This window comes from Saimiri boliviensis, chromosome 2, assembly GCF_048565385.1.
Source record: "Saimiri boliviensis isolate mSaiBol1 chromosome 2, mSaiBol1.pri, whole genome shotgun sequence".
NCBI classification, from domain to species: Eukaryota; Metazoa; Chordata; class Mammalia; order Primates; family Cebidae; genus Saimiri; species Saimiri boliviensis.
In genome coordinates, this window is record NC_133450.1 from 219,636,105 (window position 1) to 219,656,721 (window position 20,617).

At 41.7% G+C, this 20,617-nt stretch overlaps 1 protein-coding gene across 15 annotated transcripts in view; it reads left to right on the forward strand.

Moving 5' to 3' along the window:
- Positions 1 to 20,617, forward strand: part of RALGPS1 (Ral GEF with PH domain and SH3 binding motif 1) — a 378,783-nt gene that overhangs the window by 99,519 nt on the left and 258,647 nt on the right. For 13 of the 15 annotated variants that reach the window (XM_039474737.2, XM_039474735.2, XM_039474736.2 and 10 more), the window contains 3 exons: positions 2,418 to 2,539; positions 6,005 to 6,112; positions 19,163 to 19,213. In XM_039474737.2, the coding sequence (XP_039330671.2) occupies positions 2,483 to 2,539; positions 6,005 to 6,112; positions 19,163 to 19,213 (216 nt within the window). In that variant the 5' untranslated portion in view covers positions 2,418 to 2,482. Of the gene's footprint in view, positions 1 to 2,417; positions 2,540 to 6,004; positions 6,113 to 16,944; positions 17,071 to 19,162; positions 19,214 to 20,617 lie in introns of those variants that run through there. The other 2 variants (XM_074395359.1, XM_074395360.1) reach the window with 2 other exon arrangements.

Genomic DNA, 20,617 nt, shown 5'->3' on the forward strand with positions numbered 1-20,617 from the left:
ATGTGCCACCATACGCAGCTGATTTTTATATTTTTAATAGAGACGGGGTTTCACTGTTTTGGCCAGGCTGGTCTCAAACTCCTGACCTAGGGTAGTCTGCCTGCCTCGACCTCCCAAAGTGCTGGGATTACAGGTGTGAGCCACTGTGCCTGGCCCGTGTATCTTCTTTTGTGAAAATGTCTGTTCAAATCTTTTGTGTAGTTGCTTTTTAAATCTGCACCAGCTGTGGATCTGTGGTTCTTGGTGACAGTGAACATGGCTTCTCTCAGGACAAAAATTACTAACAAATGAGACTTCTCAGCCCGTCTCCTCTCCTTGCTCATGAAAGAGGACTGTGGCCTCTCCAGCTTAGCTTTTTCTCTAAGGAAAAACTTACCTCATCAGTTCTTTTTTCTTTTTCTTTTTTACTATGAAAATTATCAAGCACTTAGAAAAGTGTAGAGACTGGTACAGCGAACTCCTCTATACCCTCTTGTCTGGCTTCAGCCGTCGTTATCATGTCATATTTGCCTTATCTCTACTCATATATATTTTGCTGACCCTTTCGAAAGTAACTTTTAAACTTTACATCTATATGTTGACACACACCTCACTAAGGGTAAAGACTTTTTCCTACTTAACCACTGCACAGTTATCATACTTAGGAGAATTTATAGCAATTCAGTGGTACCCTCTAAGATCCATAGTCAGCTTTTCCTAGTTGATTCCCAAATGTTGTTCATAGGGCAGGCTAGTTCTTCTGAGTGTTTTTGGGAAGAATGGGAAAGTAGAAGGCTCACAGGATAGAACTGAGGAGGGGATAATTGAAGTGGATTACATTGGATTGGAGCAGCTATGAAGGAGGAGAGAAGAGCCACTGTCAGTGCTGAAGATGTACCAGAAGAGAGCCTGGGTCATTTGTGGACCTTCCTTTTTGGTTGCTTGCCCCCATTTCTTTGACATCACACTGCTGTTTGCTGGGCTCTGTGACTGAGGAACCTGGGAAGGTTGCAGATGGAGGCAGTATCATCAGGCTTTTTCTTCTTTTTGAGCTACCTCCAAAGACTGGAGCCAACTGCAATTATACAGGCAAATCATCTTTCCCAGTGACCTTTGGGCTAGATCTTGCCCTCGAGGACTGATTTTCTCATAGGCACTACAGATTCGGCATTTCCCAAATCAAATTTATCATCTTTCTCCCAAATCTGCTGTGTCAACTCTGTTCCTTCCTTGAAGAAGGGCATACCATCCTTCTGGTACTTCATGCCAAAAACCATCTCATCCTCAGCTGGTACTTCTGCCTCACCTCTGCTTCAGTACCTGGGAGCCTCAGTCCTTCCTGTCTTCCTGTCTTTCAGTCTCTCTCCTCTCCGACTTGACTGCTGCAACCTCAGCGCAGAGGTCCTTCCTTATCTCCTGCCTGGATAACTGCAGTTGGTTCCAGTCTTTGTCTTCTTCTTGCCTTTCTCCCACCCCATCCCTCACACTCCTGGTCACTTGCTGCTAAAAGGCTGTCAGTGGCTGCAGGTTTCTGTGTTCAGTGATGTGGTAAATTCTCTCCTAGAGGCGTGTGTACTTGGGTGACAAAACAACTGGGTCTGCTTTGGATTGTTTAGGCATGATACCTGAAAAGGTGACATTTGAGCAGGGTCTTGAATGATGACAGGGTGGTATAGTGGCATGAACAAAGTCATCAAATAATGTGATATATGCCTCCCTGTGCCTCAGTTTCCCCACATGTAATAGGGTGCAATGGTAGGATCTACTTCAGGATTTTTGGGTTAATGTATGCTAAGAATGGCACATAGTACTATATGGGGTTAGCTATTATCCAGGTTACTATTGATGAAGAAGTATGGTGCCAGGGGAGCACAGTTGAACTGGTTTGTCTTGTTCACCTTGCCTTTGTTTTTCTTAAAAAAAAATCAAGACTGGATGCGGTGGCTCACACCTGTAATTGTAGCACTTTGGGAGGCTGAGATGGGAGGATTGCTTGAGCCCAGGAGTTTGAGACCAGCCTGGGCAACATAGTAAGATCCCACTTACACACACACACACACACACACACACACACACACACACATTAGTGGGGCATGGTGGTACATGCCTGTAGTCCCAGTGACTCACAGAAGGATCACTAGAGCCCATTAGGTTGAGGCTGCAGTGAGCCATGATTGAGCCACTGCACTCCAGTCTGAGTGACAGAGCAAGACCCTGTCTCAAAATAAATAAGTGAATAAAACCAAGGTCACAAACTCTAGTGCCTACAGGAGCCAGGCATGCACTGAAATGGTTGCACAAGCCACGTGGGAACTAAAAGGCCCTTTCTTTAAAGGTCTCCTCTGAGATGATCTGCTCAAGTCTGGTAAAGCTTTTGCCTGGTGATGTGGATAAGTTTGTTTTGAAGACTGTTTTTTATGAGCACCTTTGCCTTGCAGGACTTCTCCAGACAGGTTATGTTACCTGCAGAGGCTGCCCTGAAGCTCCCTGTGGCCTGGAGACTATGTACAAGAGGAATGGTCTGATGGCTAGCGTGTTGGTCACCTCTGCCACTCCACAGGTACTGAGGCTGCAAGAATTGGGACAGTGGGTAGAGGGGTCTCCTTTCAGCTAACTCAGGCCCTAGCTGAGCCTTGAACAGCAAGGCTGTAGGGCTCTATGAATACCACCATTCTCATTCTCAGCACTCCCAAGGCCCCTGGCCACGCCAGGCGTGAGATTTGGGAGGCAGTCAGCCCTGAGGATCAGTATGTTTTCTGAAGTCGTTCTCTTCAAAGAAAAAAAAAATACCTGCCCAGTCCAGTTGTTACAAGTGGCACATTCCATTTTGGTGGCAAGAAGGGATCAGACCTTTCCCAGGAAAAGCCACTGCTGATTATAAATAAGTCACACACATTCCGGAATGAAGTCAGACAGAAGTCATTCCAACTGGCCCTGAGTTCTTATTTACATTGCTCAGTAGGAAATGGCTGTAAGGACTGGTGGTCTGGAGTGGCCTGGGCTAGGGCTCCTGCTGTGGGGTTTGGGAGTTTGCTTTCCATGCTCAGTAATGGCACAGAAGCATACAGGAGGATTGGGTGCCATCTGAGGCCCAGATGCCACCCTGTTGTGTGTATAATGCCTGCTTCTCTGACAGATTGGCAAGGCCATGCCAGAGTTTGAGCCCACAAGGCCCTCCTCATTATGCTGGGCTTTTGAAGTGATCCTGGGTAACCAGCCAAAAAGTCACAGGAATCAATTCATTTCTTATAAACCTTTCGAAAAATTCTGTTTTGATCTCTGGTCCTGAAATCGGGATAGGTTTAAGTAAAGCTGCTACTGCAGCAGAATTATCATTACCCTCATCATCATCACCAATAAATGTATTTGAGGCAGCTTTTAATTGAACAAGTCCTCTTGTATGAGTGTGTGTGTTTGGGGCAGATACAATCGTGTGTCACTGGAAAGTTAAAATATCTGAAATCCCAGAAATGGACTCCTTTTTGTAACTAGAGGAGTCAAACTTCTATTTCCATCTAGAGTGAAGCTTCTTTCTTCTCTCCCCTCTGTGTGTATATATATATGTGTGTGTGTGTGTGTGTGTGTGTACACATATATACACACACACATATATGCTATGTGTATATACATGTTTGTATCTAGCACAAGGTAAGTACTCAATAAATATTTGTTGAATAAATGAATGAGTGAATGAATGAATACATTTGTAACTGAAGTGCTCAATAAATTTTGATGGCTGAATGATACATTTACACCCATATAGCCCCATAATTTGTTGCTTACTATATACCAGGCACTTTTTTGCATGTTCCATAGGCATTGTCTAATTTAATATTCACAATAATCCCAACCCCATCAAGTTTATATTATTTTATCCCCAGTTTATAGATGAGGAAACTAAGGCACAGACAGGTGAACAAACTGGCTTAGAATCACACAACTGCCAGGTAGGTAGGGATTCAAAGCCAGGCCTCCCTGACTCTTGAGCTCGTGCTCCTAACCATGACGTTACGCCATCTAAAAGAAAATCTACCCTGTCACCCTGATAGATTCAGCTTCCTGGAAGGTGGGTGTAGAAGTACAGAAAGGTTTGTATGGAATTGTCTACTTAGGATCTGCATATAAGGCTGGGAGATAGAGTAGAATGCCTATTTCAGAAGCATCAGGAGTAGTCTTTATAACTTTTCAAAAGTTCACTCTTCACAGGTTCTCCTCAGGAGAGAATGTCTTGTCACTGTGGAATTTTAAAAATAGCCATGCCTGGGCTGGGTGCAGTGGCTCCTGCCTATAATCCCAGCACTTTGGGAGGCCAGGGTGGATGGATCACCTGAGGTCAGGAGTTCAAGACCAGCCTGCCAACATGGTGAAACCCTGTTTTTACTAAAAAAATACAAAAATTAGCCAAGTGTAGTGGTGGGTGCTTGTAATCCCAGCTACTTGGGAGGCCGAGGCAGGAGAATCATTGAACCCGGCATGTGCAGGTTGCAGTGAACCAAGATCGCACCACTGCACTCCTGCTTGGGCAACAGAGGGAGACTCCCACTCAAAAAAAAAAAAAAAAAAAAAAAAAAAGCCATGCCTGAGTTCATTCCAGTCTGCTTGAATCAGCCCTCCTGGAGGTGGGGGCAGATTCTGCCAGTTACTTTCTAAGCGTCATTTTATATAACCTGTACTATAGCCCAGAAGTAGGTTTAATATCAGCATTTTACAGATGATAACAGACTCAGTAAAATGAAGTTATTTGTCTGAGCTCAGACAGCAACTGGTGTGGAGCTGGCATTTTAACCAGGCCTATCTGACTTCAGAGCTCTTAACCACTCTGCTATACTGCTTCTTAAGATCATCTTAAGAGTTTTTTATATAGTAGACTCATTTTAAAACCTTTTGATGACACAGGCCTATCAAAATCTACAGGTTTAATTTCCTGCTCCTCTTTTTAACCTTATGTTTCCAGTTGTTGACTATTAGTTTCCCTCACTGACCTAAAAACACTCTAGTTTCCAGGAAGATTGCAAAGTTTTTCCAGATACAGCCATTTTGGAAAGAGTGAAATAAAGAATTAATAAAAGCATATTCTCTAAATCTCAATCCAAAATGTTGAGGTTAATGGAAACCACAAAATCCTCCTTCATGAGCTGAGACAAAATCATTTATGAACAGGGCACAATTTTTGGGTGGTAAGCTCAATTGAGCTTGGCGAAGTTAAATTAAAGGGAAAGTATATTCAGCATTCTGGGATCCATCTCTATAGTGTTGAGATTCATGAAATCACCCACATTTGAGGAGTTTTAACTTGCCTTTTTATGGGAGACTGTTTCATATACATGCAGGATTCAGAGTATCCTTAGCCCAAAGGACTCTACTAAATATAATTTTTACACCGGCCTCCAAAGCCAGTTGGTTACTTCTCAGCTCATTAGCAAGCAGGCTTTGAATTCCAAGTGGCCTGCATGAGAAATAAGCCGTGAGAGCCACTTTTACATTTTGTGTACCTATTTCCTGCAATGACTTCGAGTAGGAAGAAGGTAAAACCAGGTAATGTTTGAATGACATCATGAAGCAGATTGTCTCCTCAGGCCTCCTAAGACATGCAGTCCTATTCTCTCCCAAGGAAGATTGGGCTGTAATTTTTTATCCCACCACTAAACCACTGGCCAGAGAAAGTTAGGGTGTGGCAACTGAAGGTGTGTGTTTTGGGGTCAGATAGATACAAAACTAAGTTTACTTCCTAGCTTTCACTTTCATAGTTAAGATACCTTGGAGAAGTAACATTGCCTCTACTTCCTTATCTATGAAATGGGAACAATAATAATGTATACTCATAGGGCACACGTGAGAAGGAAATAAGATGATACACATAAAGTGCTTAACACAGTGCCTGGAATGGGGTAAGGCACTAAACAGTAGAAGCTGTTTTTATTGTACTGTTTTGTTGCTCTCCCATCCTCAATTCTGAGGAAGTTTGGGAGGCAGTGATTCCAAGCCAGATCTCTCAGTTGGCACCATCTCTCCCTGCTCTCCACAGGGCAGCAGCAGCTCGGACTCTCTGGAGGGCCAGAGCTGCGACTATGCCAGCAAGAGCTATGATGCCGTTGTCTTCGATGTCTTGAAAGTGACCCCAGAGGAGTTTGCTGTAAGTGACACAGAGCCGGTATGGGTGGCTGGGCACCACAACAGGGCACTAGAGGGAGCCACCACTTAGGCTTTTTGCTCAGATTGGAAACATTCTATATGCCCAACAAGAGGGAGTGTTGAATAAAATACCTACCACCCTTTATGAAATACTATGCAGCATTAAAAGAGTGCTGTCTAGAAATTAACTACCTTGGAAGGTCGTATGCTATGTATATAAAAGTGAAAGGAGCAGACTAAAGCGCAGTTTGTGGAGAACATGTGGTTTTAAAAATGCATATACAGGCTGCACATGGTGGCTCACACCTGTAATCCCAGCACTGTGGGAGGCTGAGGCAGGAGGGTGGCTTGAGCCCAGGAGTTTGAGACCAGCCTGAGCACATAGGGAGACTGTCTTGACAAAAAATGGAAATAAAAAAATTAGCCAGGTATGGCGGCACACACTTGTACTCCCAGCTACTCAGGAGACCGAGGTGAGAGGATTGCTTGAGACTAGGAAGTTGAAGCTACAGTGAGCTGTGATCATGTAACTACATTCCAGCCTGAGTGACAGAGCAAGACCCTGCCTCGGAAAAAAAAAAAAAAAAGAAAAGCATGTATAACATACATATGACATAAGTATTTGCATGGGGTCTAGATTTTTTGTTTATGTATTCATACATATCTAGATATATATACCAAACATATTATTTACTGTAGTATCTGGTTATAGATTCCAGGTAATTGGAATTTAATTTTTCTTTTTGTTTATTTATACTTTCTACATTTTTATAACGACTCTTTTCTGCAATGATAAATGATATTGTTTGGGCAATTTTAAAAAATATAAATTAAAAAAAAGATTTATCTTCAACGAGTGTGTTGCTCCCAGTCTGACCAAGGGACTGTCCCTTGTGGTGGAGCTGTGTTGGCTCCTTGTTTGGCCATGACTTGGGTTCCTCCTTTTGCACTTTGACCATAGAGGGAGAATATTGACTCTGGGGTGACCTCAAGCCTGATTGTGAGTATTGTCCAAGCGTTGAACTCCTCTCCAGAACCCTGGAAGTGTTTCCAACCCATACCTACTTCTTCTCTACCCTCTTTAAAAGGAGTTTCTTGTCCTCCAAGGTGCCAAGGAAACTAGCTGGGCCCCATGTCATTGCTCTGCCATCATTGGCTTCTTCCACATTTACTTTGTACCAGGCCATACTGAGCCTGGCACATGCTTCATCTCCTTCAGTGTATCTGAGGGATCCTTTTAAAATCTTCAGACTCTCTAATGGCTCCTTTCTACTAGAATGAGACCCAGAATTCCTCCTGAGGCCTCTAGTACTCTTGTGGTCCTGTCAAGCCTCCTCTTCTGCCCCTACCTCTATGCTCTCCCGCTGTTTCTTTCTTCCCTAGGCTCACCTGCATCCTCTGCCCTTTTCTTTTTCAGTCTTATTGGCTCTTCCTTAGCTGTCTGCTCACTCTGTGTTCAAATGTCTGTCCTTAGGACTTTCACTGGGATAAAGTAGCATCTTTCCATCATTATCTTTCTCCTTACTCTGCTCTGTTTTTCTTCATAACTGTTATTACTACCCAACATTACATTATAGAATAGTAGTTTTTTTTTGTTTGTTTTTTTGTTTTTTTAAAGACAGCATCTCATTCCATCACTCAGGTTGGAGTGCAGTGGAACAATCACAGCTCACTAAAGCCTCAGTCTCCCTGGTTCAAGTGATCCTCCTGCCTCAGCCTCCCAAAGTGCTGGGGCTACAGGTGCACACCACCATGCCCTGCTAATTCTTTTGATTTTTAGTAGAGATGAGATCTCACTGTGTTGCCATGGCTGGTCTCCAATTCCTGGACTCAAGTGATCCCCCTGCCTCAGCCTCCCAAAGTGTTGGGATTGCAGGTGTGAGCCACCACTCCTGGCCTATATAATAATAATTTTTTATTTTCTATTTCCCCCACTAGAATATAAACTCTCTAAGGATAGGAGCTTATCTGACTTTTCACTGCTTTTTTCCCCAGTGCCCAAAATATGCCTGGCTCATAGTAGGTGCTCAATAAATGTGTGTTGCCTTAAAGAGTTTAATTCTTTTCTCTCTCTCTTTTTTTTTTTTTTTTTTTTTTTTTGAGATGGAGTCTTGCTCTGTCGCCAGGCTGCAGTGTAGTGGCGCAATCTCGGCTTGTTGAAACCTCTGCCTCCCAGTTTCAAGCCATTCTCCTGCCTCAGCCTCCCTAGTAGCTGGGATTACAGGAGTGCACCACCACGCCCAGCTAATTTTTGTATTTTTAGTAGAGACAGGGTTTCACCATGTTGGCCAGGATGATCTTGATCTCCTGACCTCATGATCTTCCTGGCTCAGCCTCCCCAAGTGCTGGGATTACAGGCGTGAGCCACCATGTCTGACCAAGAATTGAAGTCTTACAACAACTCAATGAGGCATATCATTAACTCCCAATTTTCTGATAAAGTAAGGATCCAAGAGATTAATTTTCTTACATGGATTACATAGCCAGGTATTGGCAGCGCCAGGTCTGAAACTCTCATCTTCTAATTACCTTCTAATGCTAGGAGGTAGTAATAAGAGCAACTCCTGTTTTTGAACACTGATTATGTCTAGGGCTTGTGCTAAATGTTTTACATGCTTTAATCTCATTTACTTTTCATAGCAGCCTTATAAATAAGGTGTAGTTGTTATTCCCAAGTTACTGATAAGCAAGTCAACACTTAGAGTAGAAAGTCACCTCTTCAGACGGATAGTACATGGCACAGCTGGGCTTTAAAACCTGGGCTGTCTGATGCTGTAGACCAATGATTTCCGATAGAAATATAATGTAAACTACATATACAATTTAAAATTTTCTAGTAACCACATTAAAAAATAAAAGTGGTAAATTACTTGTAATAGTATGTTTTATTTAACCTTGTATATCAAAATGTTATTTCAAAATATAAGCAACATAAAATTATTGGGATACTTTATATTCTTTTTTTCAAACTGAGTCTTCAAAATTGTATATGTTTGTGTATAAGAGACAAGTCACTATGTCACCCAGGCTGTTACAGCACACTGCAGTGCCTTGAACTCCTGGGTTCAAGCCATCTTCCTACCTAAGCCTCCCAAATAGCTGAGACTATAGGCTTGTGCCACTGTACCTGGCTCTAATGGGTATTTTACACTTTGTAGCTAACAACATTTCATATGCTCAGTAGCCACATGTAGGTAGTGGCTACTGTGTTGGATAGTATAACACTAGAGTCTGCACTCTTAGCCACAAAGCTGTATTGCCTCTCCTTTAGAAGACTTCGTCAATCTTGCAGGCTGACGGCCTAGCTTCTGTGTTCTATTTATGTATGTTTACTTGTACTTTTAAGAGTCATGTTTTTTAGCTGCACAAAAGGAAAGAAGCAGCAATGAGGCTTAAAAATCCCTTTATAGCTGTTTACCCTATGGAATGGCAGAGAGTTAGACTGCATCATAGAAAAACATTGCTTAACAGGACTCCTTGCTGAGACTTGGGGCCGGGTTTTCTAGCCTCAGCCATAGGGTATTGCTTGGCTTGCTTCCAGCCACCTTTCTGACGCTGGGAAGACTGTAGGGAAGGATAATGAATACTTTGGGAATGTAGTGCTAAAACTTTGGCTCTCCCTGCTGGAGCTAGTGTGTCTTTAGCTTACATGAGAAACCAGGTCTCTGGAGTCTGGCCTCTGGGAAAGCACTGGAGTGCTTAGGTGTTAGAATTGAATCAGACCAACTGGCATTTTAGTTTCCTGTCTAGTGAAAGAAAGAAAAAACCCAGACATAAAAACCCACTGAAAGAATTATTTAAAGATTCTGGGAAGATGGTGGTGGCAGTAGCATATTTTAAAATTCTCTCTTAACCCATGTTCCCCCCTCTGCCCCACTTTGAACATTCGCAACAACTAGATCACAAACCCTTAAACCCATGAACAAAATTACAGTAAACCTAGGTGACAAGTTATCCCCATCACCCCTAAAATAGAAGTGGTTGAAGATATACCACCAACATCTGTAAGATCTTCAGGGTATCAGCATCTATAGAGGAGAAAGCAGAATAAGCACTGGGGTATTTGATAGACTTGAGAATAGGAGAACCCCAAAGCTGCCAACAAGTATTTGCTGGAAAGTTCAGTGAGTCAGGGTGGGAATAGCAACTGAAATTGGTAGGGAGTTTGACTATCTAGATAACGGTGAGTAGAAGGGATCTCTGGAATAGCCATTATGATTTATTGAAACCAGCCATCTAGGGGGTCCCTTCTAGAATGATGCTGCATACCTAAGAAAGTCAGTATGGAGTAGAATCAAAATGATAAGGATAGAGATAGTTGTGGCAAAAGCAGCTGTGTGTGTGTGTGTTGTGAAATCTCAAGAAATAGTGGCCATGATGTTGAACACTACATGAAAGCAACCTAAAACAGAGCTGTGTGAAGTTCAGAAAGGTACTCTGAACCATAGTGCTCTCTAAAAGCTCAGGAAAACTAATTTTGCATAAAAATAAGCAACATGAAATTATTGCTGTCAAATCTCATTCAAAGTTATTATACAAAAAAAGAGACCAGAATCCCTATAGACAACAAAAGGCATGCCACAAAACAGATAAAACCTGGAACTATTTATTTTAAAATGAGCTAAGAGATCTTAAGATCATGCATAAAGAACATAAATCAGAAATAAAAAAAAATCTCAGAAATGAGATGACAGAACTTAGGAAAGGAACATATGAAAAAAATTGCTCATCATCACTGGTCATTAGAGAAATGCAAATCAAAACCACATTGAGGCTGGGCACGGTGGCTCACGCCTGTAATCCCAGCACTTTGGGAGGCCGAGGCAGGTGGATCACAAGGTCAAGAGATCAAGATCATCCTGGTCAACATGGTGAAACCCTGTCTCTACTAAAAATACAAAAAATTAAATGGGCATGTTGGCGTTTGTCTGTAATTCCAGCTACTTGGGAGGCTGAGGCAGGAGAATTGACTGAACCCAGGAGGCAGAGGTTGCGGTGAGCCAAGATCGCACCATTGCACTCCAGCCTGGGTAACAGGAGTGAAACTCCATCTCAAAAAAAACAACAAAAAAAACACATTGAGTGGCCGGCGAGGTGGCTCATGCCTGTAATCCCAGCACTTTGGGAGGCTGAGGCGAGTGGATCACGAGGTCAAGAGATTGAGACCATCCTGGTCAACATGGTGAAACCCCATCTCTACTAAAAATACAAAAAATTAGCTGGGCATGGTAACACGTGCCTGTAGTCCCAGCTACTCAGGAGGCTGAGGCAGGAGAATTGCCTGAACCCAGGAGGCGGAGGTTGCAGTGAGCCAAGATTCTGCCATTGCACTCTAGCCTGGGTAATAAGAGCGAAACTCCGTCTCAAAAACAAAAACAAAACCACATTGAGATACCATCTCACACCAGTTAGAATGGCAATCATTAAAAAATCTGGAGACAAAAGGTGCTGGAGAGGATATGGAGAAATAGGAACACTCTTACACAGTTGGTGGGAGTATAAATTAGTTCAACCATTGTGGAAGACAGTGTGGCAATTTCTCAAGGATCTAGAAACAAAGTCAGTTTGACCCAGCAATCTCATTATTGGGTATATACCCAAAGAACTAGAAATCGTTCTGTTATAAAGACACATGCACACCTATGTTCATTGCAGCCCTGTGTACAATAGCAAAGACCTGGAACCAACCCAAAAGCTCATCAGTGATAGACTGGACAAAGAAAATGTGGTACATATACACCATGGAATACTACGCATCCATAAAAAACGATGAGGTCGTGTCCTTTGTAGGGACTTGGATGAATCTGGAAACCATCATTCTCAGCAAACGGACACAAGAACAGAAAACCAAACACCGCATATTCTTACTCATAAGTAGGTGTTGAACAATGAGAATATGTGGACTCAGGGAGAAGAACATCACACACTGGGGTCAGTTGGTGGGGGCTAGGGGAGGGATAACATGGGGAAAAATGTCGGATATAGTATGCAGTTGTGCAACAACCCTGCATGACCCACACGTGTACCCTAGAACCTAAAGTTAAATAAAATAAAAAATAAAATTTCTTTTGGAAGTGAAGATTGAACTAGAAAGAACACAGGAACACATAAATATAACAGAAAATACCTTAAGGGAAAAGCTTTTTCACATGAAAATAAGTGAAGAAAGAATAATTGAGGAAAGTGACACATATTCATGATAGGCAAAGAAGATCCAACATACAGATAATAGGAATTCCTGAAAGGGAACAAAAAGGTAAGGGAACCTCACAAATAATTAAAACTAAAATTTAGGAAAATGTTCATGAAATTAAAAAAAAGATTTGAAATTGCATGCTGAAAGAGCACACCAGGAAGCTGAGAATGTCAACCCCAAATGGTCAATACTAAAAACGTATTTTTTGCAAACTACTGGGTTTTAAAGGGAAAAAAAATCATTTGGGCATTTAGTCAAAAAGATTAAATGACATATACAGGAAATTTTTAGATTACCAGCAATCCTTTTTGACAGAAACACGTTTTTGCCAAAAGGAAATGGAACTACATAATCAAATAAGGAAAGAAAAAGGTGAGCCAAAGAATTTATAATATATCCAGCAAACTGACTTTAAAGTATAAAAGACACAAACAAACTGTTGTGAATGTGCAAGACCTCAGAATATTATCTCCCTGAGCCCTTCCTGAGGAATCTATTAGAGAATGAGTCTTAGATAATGAACATAATTATTATCACTATAAAGACATCACTATAAAGACATGAGAGAGCAGTAAAAATGCAATTACTTGTGGAGTTAAGACTGAATGAGGGTTAAAGGTAGAGGATATAGTTTGCAATGAATGTATACCCAGATGGTAGATATAGTATGACTGTTTATATATAGTATGCCTGTTTATACATAAACTGTTTTTTAAAATGAGGGAACATAGAACACATACAAAAATTTCATAACTTTTTTCAGTAATGATATTGCTGGTGATAGCATTAGTATTGTTATTCTGAGACTGTTGTGTGTGTAATGTAGGAGAAAGTAAATAAAAACTTAGGGGATGCTGCAATTGTAGTATACTCTGTGTCCTTAAGACCAATATTTTCAAAATAGAAGAAAGGAGATACAGATATAATACGGAAGAGATTAAATCAGTTTTTACAAATGTCCTAAATTTGAATTGGAAATATTAATATGAATTCTGCATTGTGGTCTTGAAATAGCATTTCTTGCTAAAGGAACCCAGGGCTTCCAGAGAACTGGTTGATTCCAAATCTGGGAAAGGACATGTTCAAAATGAGCCTGATTCATCTTCCCAGTGCCCAGTGAGGAAGCTGTCAAGGAATAGGAGGGTTCATGGCAAAAGGACTCAGGTTCTAGCTGGAAGAAGCTCCCATTATTCCATCATGGCACAATTTGGGCTTCAAAAGGATAAAAATTGCAAATAATTTAAACTCATCAAACAGTGGGTCACCTTTGGATGATAATAGGGGCAATTTATCAACTTAAAAACTGACAAATGTGAGGAAAGAATCAAGTATTTGTCCTGCCTTTGGCTTTTGAACTAACTACACTGGATAACCAAACAGTAGATAAGGGAAAATGTCTGTTAAATTAGTCAGTTAATAAAAAGAAAAGAAATGATAGAATTGGAATATCATCATTTTGTAACCCCAGTAAATGAAAATATCTAAGCAGTGAACATCAACAGTCACTAACATTACAAAAGGAGAGCCATTGTGTGCCTCCTGATGAAGCAGTGTGCCACCACCTATAGTCTTGCTAAAGGGATGAGCCTATGTCTGAAGTCCATGGGTCCAGCTACTGATGTGCAGACACACCAAAGAATGGAAGAACACACACTGACCTGCTCCATAAGTGTGGAGAGCTGCGTAGGTCAAATGGTTTGGTTTCTTCAGTAGATGTATTACAAGGAATATAAAGGGATGTAGATTAAAAGAGATTTAAAAAGTATGTATCTGGATGGGCATGGTGGCTTACATCTGTAATCCCAGCACTTTGGGAGGTTGTTGTGGGAGGATTGTTTGAGGCAAGAGTTAGAGATCAACCTGGGCAACAGAGCTAGACCCCATCTCTACAAAAAAAAGTTAGCTGGGCATGGTGGCTTGTACCTCTAGTTTTAGCTTCTCAGGAGGCTGAGGCAGGAGGATCACTTGAACCCAGAAGTTTGAGATTAGCTCACTAGCTATGATCATACCACGGGACTCAAGCCTGGACAACAAAGTAAGATCCTATCTCTAAGATAGACAGATAGATAGCACTTACCAATTTTTTAAAAAAGTGGATAGGACTACCCTGTGATGTGTAGGTGTATGTACTTAAGTGATTAAATTATTTAAAAAACTTGAAGAAAGGATAATGGTTACTTTTGGTGGGAGAGAGACTTGTGATTGGGACAAGGCATATTGAAGAACTTTTGGGGTGGCTCTTTTTTTTTTTTTGTTTTGATTGTGGTAAAATATACATAATATAAAATTTACTTTCTTAACTATTTTTCAGTGTACAGTTCAGTAGTGTTAAGTACATTCGCAGTGCTATGCAACCAATCTCCAGAACTGTTTTGGTCTTGCGAAATGGAAACTCTGTATCCGTTAAACAACTCCTCACTCTTCTTCTTCCCAACTCCCAGCAACCGCCATTCTATTTCCTGTCTCCATGATTTTGACTCTTCTAGTTACCTCCTGTAAATAGAGACATATGGTATTTGTCTTTGTGACTTTTTTTTGAGACAGAATCTCACTCACTTCCAGGCTGGAGTGCAGTGGCACAATTTCAGCTCACTGCAACCTCTACCTCCCAGGTTCAAGCTGTTCTCCTGCCTCAGCCTCCTGAGTAGCTGGGATTACGGGCATGCACCACCAAACCTGGCTAATTTTTGTATATTAGAAGATTTCACCATGTTGATGGGCTGGTCTCGAACTCCTGACCTCAAGTGATCCGCCTGCCTCAGCCTCCCAAAGTGCTGGGATTACAGGGATGAACCACTGAGCCAGCCTGGTTTGACATTTTTTTTTTTTTTAAATAAAAAAGTTAAAAAAGCTTTAAATAAGTTACTGCTAGACTAATTTTCAAAAGGAACAGAACAGTTCATAGGCCCATCCCTGACTCAGATCTAAATTGCCAGATCGGGCTTTCTGTAGTTCTATGGGTCAATCAGGAGAGATCTTTGGAGCTGATTACTCTTTGTTCTGTGAGCCCTCTTGGCCTGCCTTGGTGGAGCTGGGTAAAGCCAACAGCATATTTTGTTTATTTATTTGGGGTCTGGAAGATCCTTGCACTAAGGCTAAGTAAGGCTTGGAAGAGAAGATTTAGTCAGCCACTGTTAGGAAAAATACTACATGCAAAAAAAAGTTTTTTTTTTCCTTTTTGGCTAACCAAGTAGCTTTCATTTATCCACATAATAGCACTGTTATGTTAGGGCCACACTGTGAAGTGCTCCAGTAGATCCCTCCACCCTGCAGTATTCATCTCTGCAGAAATGATGTTTGGAGAATTCCCTTAATAGCCTGGATTTTTAGAAGGCCCTGGGCTAGGAGGAAGAGGAGATGGGAGAAGGGACTAGGATTAAGGAAGCCATTGCCAGGTGACTAGCATGACTGGACATCCGATGTTAAGGCTTTGTTTCTCAAAATAAGGATAATCCATTAAGAGACTTATGATTCATGAGTGTTCTTCAGCCCCACTACTGGCCAGATTCGCTGCTTGGAAACAAGAGTGGGAGGCTCCTTGTCTCATGTTTCTGTTGAGGTTGTAACATATCCCTAGAAAATGCCTTTTCTCTCCAAGAAACCAGGGTACCTCTCCTGAGGGTGGGACAGGGTCCTGAGGTGGTCCCAAGAGCTGGCTATGAAGTGTGATAGGACCTGACCTCACCTCTTACCACTCCCTCATACCCCTACCCCCCACTTTGGTAAAACTGAGTACTCTTGAGGGTTAAAACTTCTGGGGAAGGATTACTCATCAGCAACCTCTTTAACATGTGTTTGACTTTGTAGTAAAATGGCATGAAATTGATAATTTGATGATCTTTATAAGTATCTTGTATCAAACTATCCCTGCTCTAGACACTGTATCTTCTTTGGTCAGAGTTGAAAGGATAGAAATAGGAGAGAGTCTTCTGAAACCTCATTATGTATTTTGGACTAGCTAGTCTAAGTCTGGTGACCTCTGTTGTTGTTTGTTTTGAATAAAACGTCTGAACACATTTTCTGACTTACAGTCTGAGCAGAAAGCAGAATATTTGAAACTTGGACCATCCAAAAAATCTGAAATGTAAGGTCACTGCTTTAATAAATCATCTGGAAATTCAGTAGCAAACCCTAGAACTGATGGCAGGATGGAAAGGAAGTTTTCTCATTTTCACATTAGCAGACTTTTGGTTCTTTTCCTAAATGACATTGCAAACATCCTGCCGGTTCTCCCGGTTAGGGTGTTAACTTGAACTGCAGGGGAGATTTCCAAGGCCCTCTGAGCTTTCGGTTCAAATCTCCTGTCTTTACAAGGCCTTTCTGTTCTCCAGGATGGCAGACTTAATCCAAATATGAAAAGCACTTGGCTAACAATCTTGATGGGTCTGGCAGAAGAAATGCCAGTCTGTTTGCACTGCCCAGGACATAGCTCTGAGCCCTGTAGCTCTAGGCCAAACACAGACCTATAGACCTTCAGGGTTTACTAACTCAACACCCAGATTATGGGGGCCAGATACATTATGCTGACATCAAGAGTCCCCTTGACATCAAGGGGTGTTGGGTGGAACCCAGAGGCAGAAGAGCTCAGATTCTGCTCCAGTGTTTCCTTATTCCTTGTGCTCTCTACCGTCTCTCAGCCAGGCTTCCATTAGTGGCAGCATTTCACCCCTGTTTGCATGAGGAACACTAGCCCCTGGGAGAGGACAGAGAGGCTCTCCACTGAAGCCAGCTGCACGTTTTCCTCTCCACTCCGCCTGAGGATGGTATGCTTTGGCTTGTATCCCATGCTCCTCAGAAACCCAGTGACCTTGGACCAGCTTTGAATTGTGCCAAGAGCTGACCACACTTCATCTAGCCCTGGATTGTAGTCACAGGTGGCACACTCTGTGTATTGCCATTTTTCTCCAATATGTCTTAATACAAGGGTTTTTTACTGGCTCAATGTAGCAGCCTTTTAAACATGTTCTCTAGAGCAACCTCAGTGCAGGGATATTCAACCAACTTAGTGGTCCCTTATTTCCTAGCTTATGTACTGGACAGGAACCATAAGTTCACATGCCAGTACATGAGCCCATTTGTGTGACCTCCCTTTTGACTGATACACACAGACACACTCTCACACTTCCATACACATGCATGCACATTCATACACCCACACACCTACACACTTACACACTTTCACACACACACACACACACACACACACATACAGATACATACACATACATACGCTCTCTTATGTATTTATTGAGCATCTGTCAGGTGCCAGGAACTCTACCTCTTGTCTTGAATTTTCACCAAGATCTTATAAAACAGGGATTATTGTCATGATTTTCTAGATATGGTACCTGACTGAGAGAGGTTGTGTGTCAAAGAGAACATTGCCATGAAATGACGGTGTCCAGACACACACCCAAGCCCTGTAGATTCCAGAGCCCATTTGTTCCCTGTATCATGTCATCCTGGATAGCCTGTGTTCAGTGGACAGGGTGTCTTCTCACATTAAAGGCATCCGAAGGCCTTCAGCTCTCCTTTCCCTGATGTGTCACAGAGGAATCTCTTAAATGACATCTGGCATCCCATATGACACGGAAGTAGGTGGATCATGTCAAGTCAGTTCAGTTCATGCCTTGATCTGAAAAATGGTCAGCATGATGCTTCCTCTTACTGTCACCAGATGAAGTTTTTTAATTTTTTAATTTTTGAGACAGAGTCTTGCTCTGTTGCCCAGGTTGGAGTGCAATGGCACTATCTCGGCTCACTGCAACCCCCTGCTTCCCAGGTTCAAGTGATTCTCCTGCCTCAGCCTTCTGAGTAGTTGGGATTGTGGGCATGCACCACCATACCCTGCTAATTTTTGTATTTCTAGTAGAGACGGAGTTTCACCATGTTGGTCAGGCTGGTCTTGAACTCCTGACCTTATGATCTGCCCACCTCGACCTCCCAAAATGTTGGGATTACAGGTGTGAGCCACCGCGCCTGGCTCAGATGACGTTCTTATGATGGGTGAGCCTTTTAACCTGATACGTGTTTTCTCTGCTGATCACATTACTGCCTCTTAAGCTGGCTGTGGTGAAAGACTAGATTTTTCCATTTTCAATAATTTGAGGACTGTTACTTAAAAAAAAAAAATATATATATATATATATATATGTATATATATGTGTGTGTACACACACACACACACACACACACACACACACACACACATATAAAATAGAAATGTCATGGTCATGTCAAAAATTGTTATACAAGTTCCAAATGCTTGCTCTCAGCTTCTGTACTTCTCTCATTGTGGGCTGGTGGAATAAACAGTTTGTGGTGCTGCACTGGTCTGTGGGTGCCTTTTGAATAGCACTCTACCATATAATTTTGGGGCAGTATCAATGACTTCAAAAGAAAAATATAATTTCTATAAGCCACTACTTTAAAAGGAACTTAATTTATAGTAATAAGTAGTGTTTCTGTTTAACATTCTAATTTTAAATATTGTTTCTACAACTTTTAAAAATTATAAAAGTAGTTCATGCCTGAAATAAAAATTCAACAGTACAAGAATTTCCAAATAAAACTGTTCCTTTTATTCCCAGGCCCACCCTCCAACTTTTATCAATTCCTAAATTGAAAGTTCATCTCACATTCAAGAAAGAAGGGTGTGGATCAAGATTTATGAAGAGGGAAGGGATAGGAGAGGCATTTCAGAAATGTATCCAATTTTTTGCTCTATTCTATCTTGTTTTTTTATTCCAAAGGGGAAAGAATAACTTTTATGAATATATATTACTCTGTATAAAGTAACATGACAGTAATCTTTGATGTATAATATTTTCTAACATTGATTCTCTTTTGTTGCAGAGCCAGATTACATTAATGGATATACCTGTGTTTAAAGCTATCCAGCCGGAGGTCTGTACCTTGTTTTCCTACTGTTCTATTAATGCTGTGGGTGGGCAGCAAGGATTTAGTCAGCCACTGTTAGAGTGCCTACGTTTCTCAGTTTCTCTTTTGAAGGCTCTACAAATGCATGTTATTGATTTAAACCCCATTCTATTCTTGATGGTGCTCATTTTTTTGAACACAGTATTTGGATTTTCCAGAGACTATCTTCTGTTTGGCCTACTCTGGCAGGCCTGGAAGCAGCTGATATCCACAGGCCTCCATGCCTGAGAGTCAGGTCTTAACACCCTCATTCCTTTTCCCAGGCTGCTCCTGCTGAAAATGTTTACTTTCAAGAAATGACGTGAGGGAACATTTTTCTAGAAAGTTTTCTGTTTGTCGATCCCAAATTCTTGTGGTTGCCTTGTTTCTATTTTCGGAACCATTTGCCATAGCAAAAATATGCATATTTACATTAACAGCGTATATTGGTCAGGTGTGGTGGCCCCACCTGTAATCCCAGCACTTTGGGAGGCTTGGGTGGGAGGCCAGGGGTTTGAGACCAGCCTGAGCAACATAGTGAGTATTTTAAAAAAAAGCATATGTACATGTTTAGAAACAGTATAGTCAATAAAGAATAAAAAGTTGATTTTGATCTTAAAAAGAATTCCTGGAAATGTTTGGCAATTGATAACAAGGTTTTGATTATTTTACCCAGGGTGTATGTGTGTGTGTGTGTGTGTGTGTGTGTGTGTGTGTGTGTGATCAGGTAAACAAAATGCATTTCAAAGTAGCTGAATAGGGAGGCAGGAGAATTGCTTGAACCTGGGAGGCAGAGGTTGCAGTGAGCCAGGATTGAGCTGTCGCACTCTAGCCTGGGCAAAAGAGTGAGAGACTGTCTCAAAACAAAGGTAGCTGAAGAGGCTGAAGAGGAATTTATTACAAGGATAAAGGGGCACTTTACATAATTAATGGGGTGAGTTCAGGCAGCCCAGAGAGCTACCAGGACACAAGCAGTCCCTGCTTCCTGCTCTGCTTCTCCGTCTCTTCTCTCTCCTGCTTTCTTGTCTGATTTGACCTGATTTGGCCTTTCCAAAGGGCCCACGTTTACATGATCTTAGTTTAAGTCACTATCCCAGACTAAGACCAGCAGATTTCAGTCCTGGCCAATATAGTCATGTGTCTAGTGCTGATCCAGTCACCTAAGGCCAAGAGTATGTGGTCACCATGGGCAAACACTTAGCGATCCAGCTTTGTGAGTGAGGTTCAGACCTCAGAGGAGTGGAGTGTTGTTGGGGAGATAGGTCAAAAAGTGCTGCAGCTATGGTGAATTCCAGAATACTCTTAACTTAATGTCTTTCTTTTTACAGAACTGTGACTGTTAAGGCTTTGAAAAAGAGCATATCTTAACACAAAGTCAGAGTGTTAAAGCCT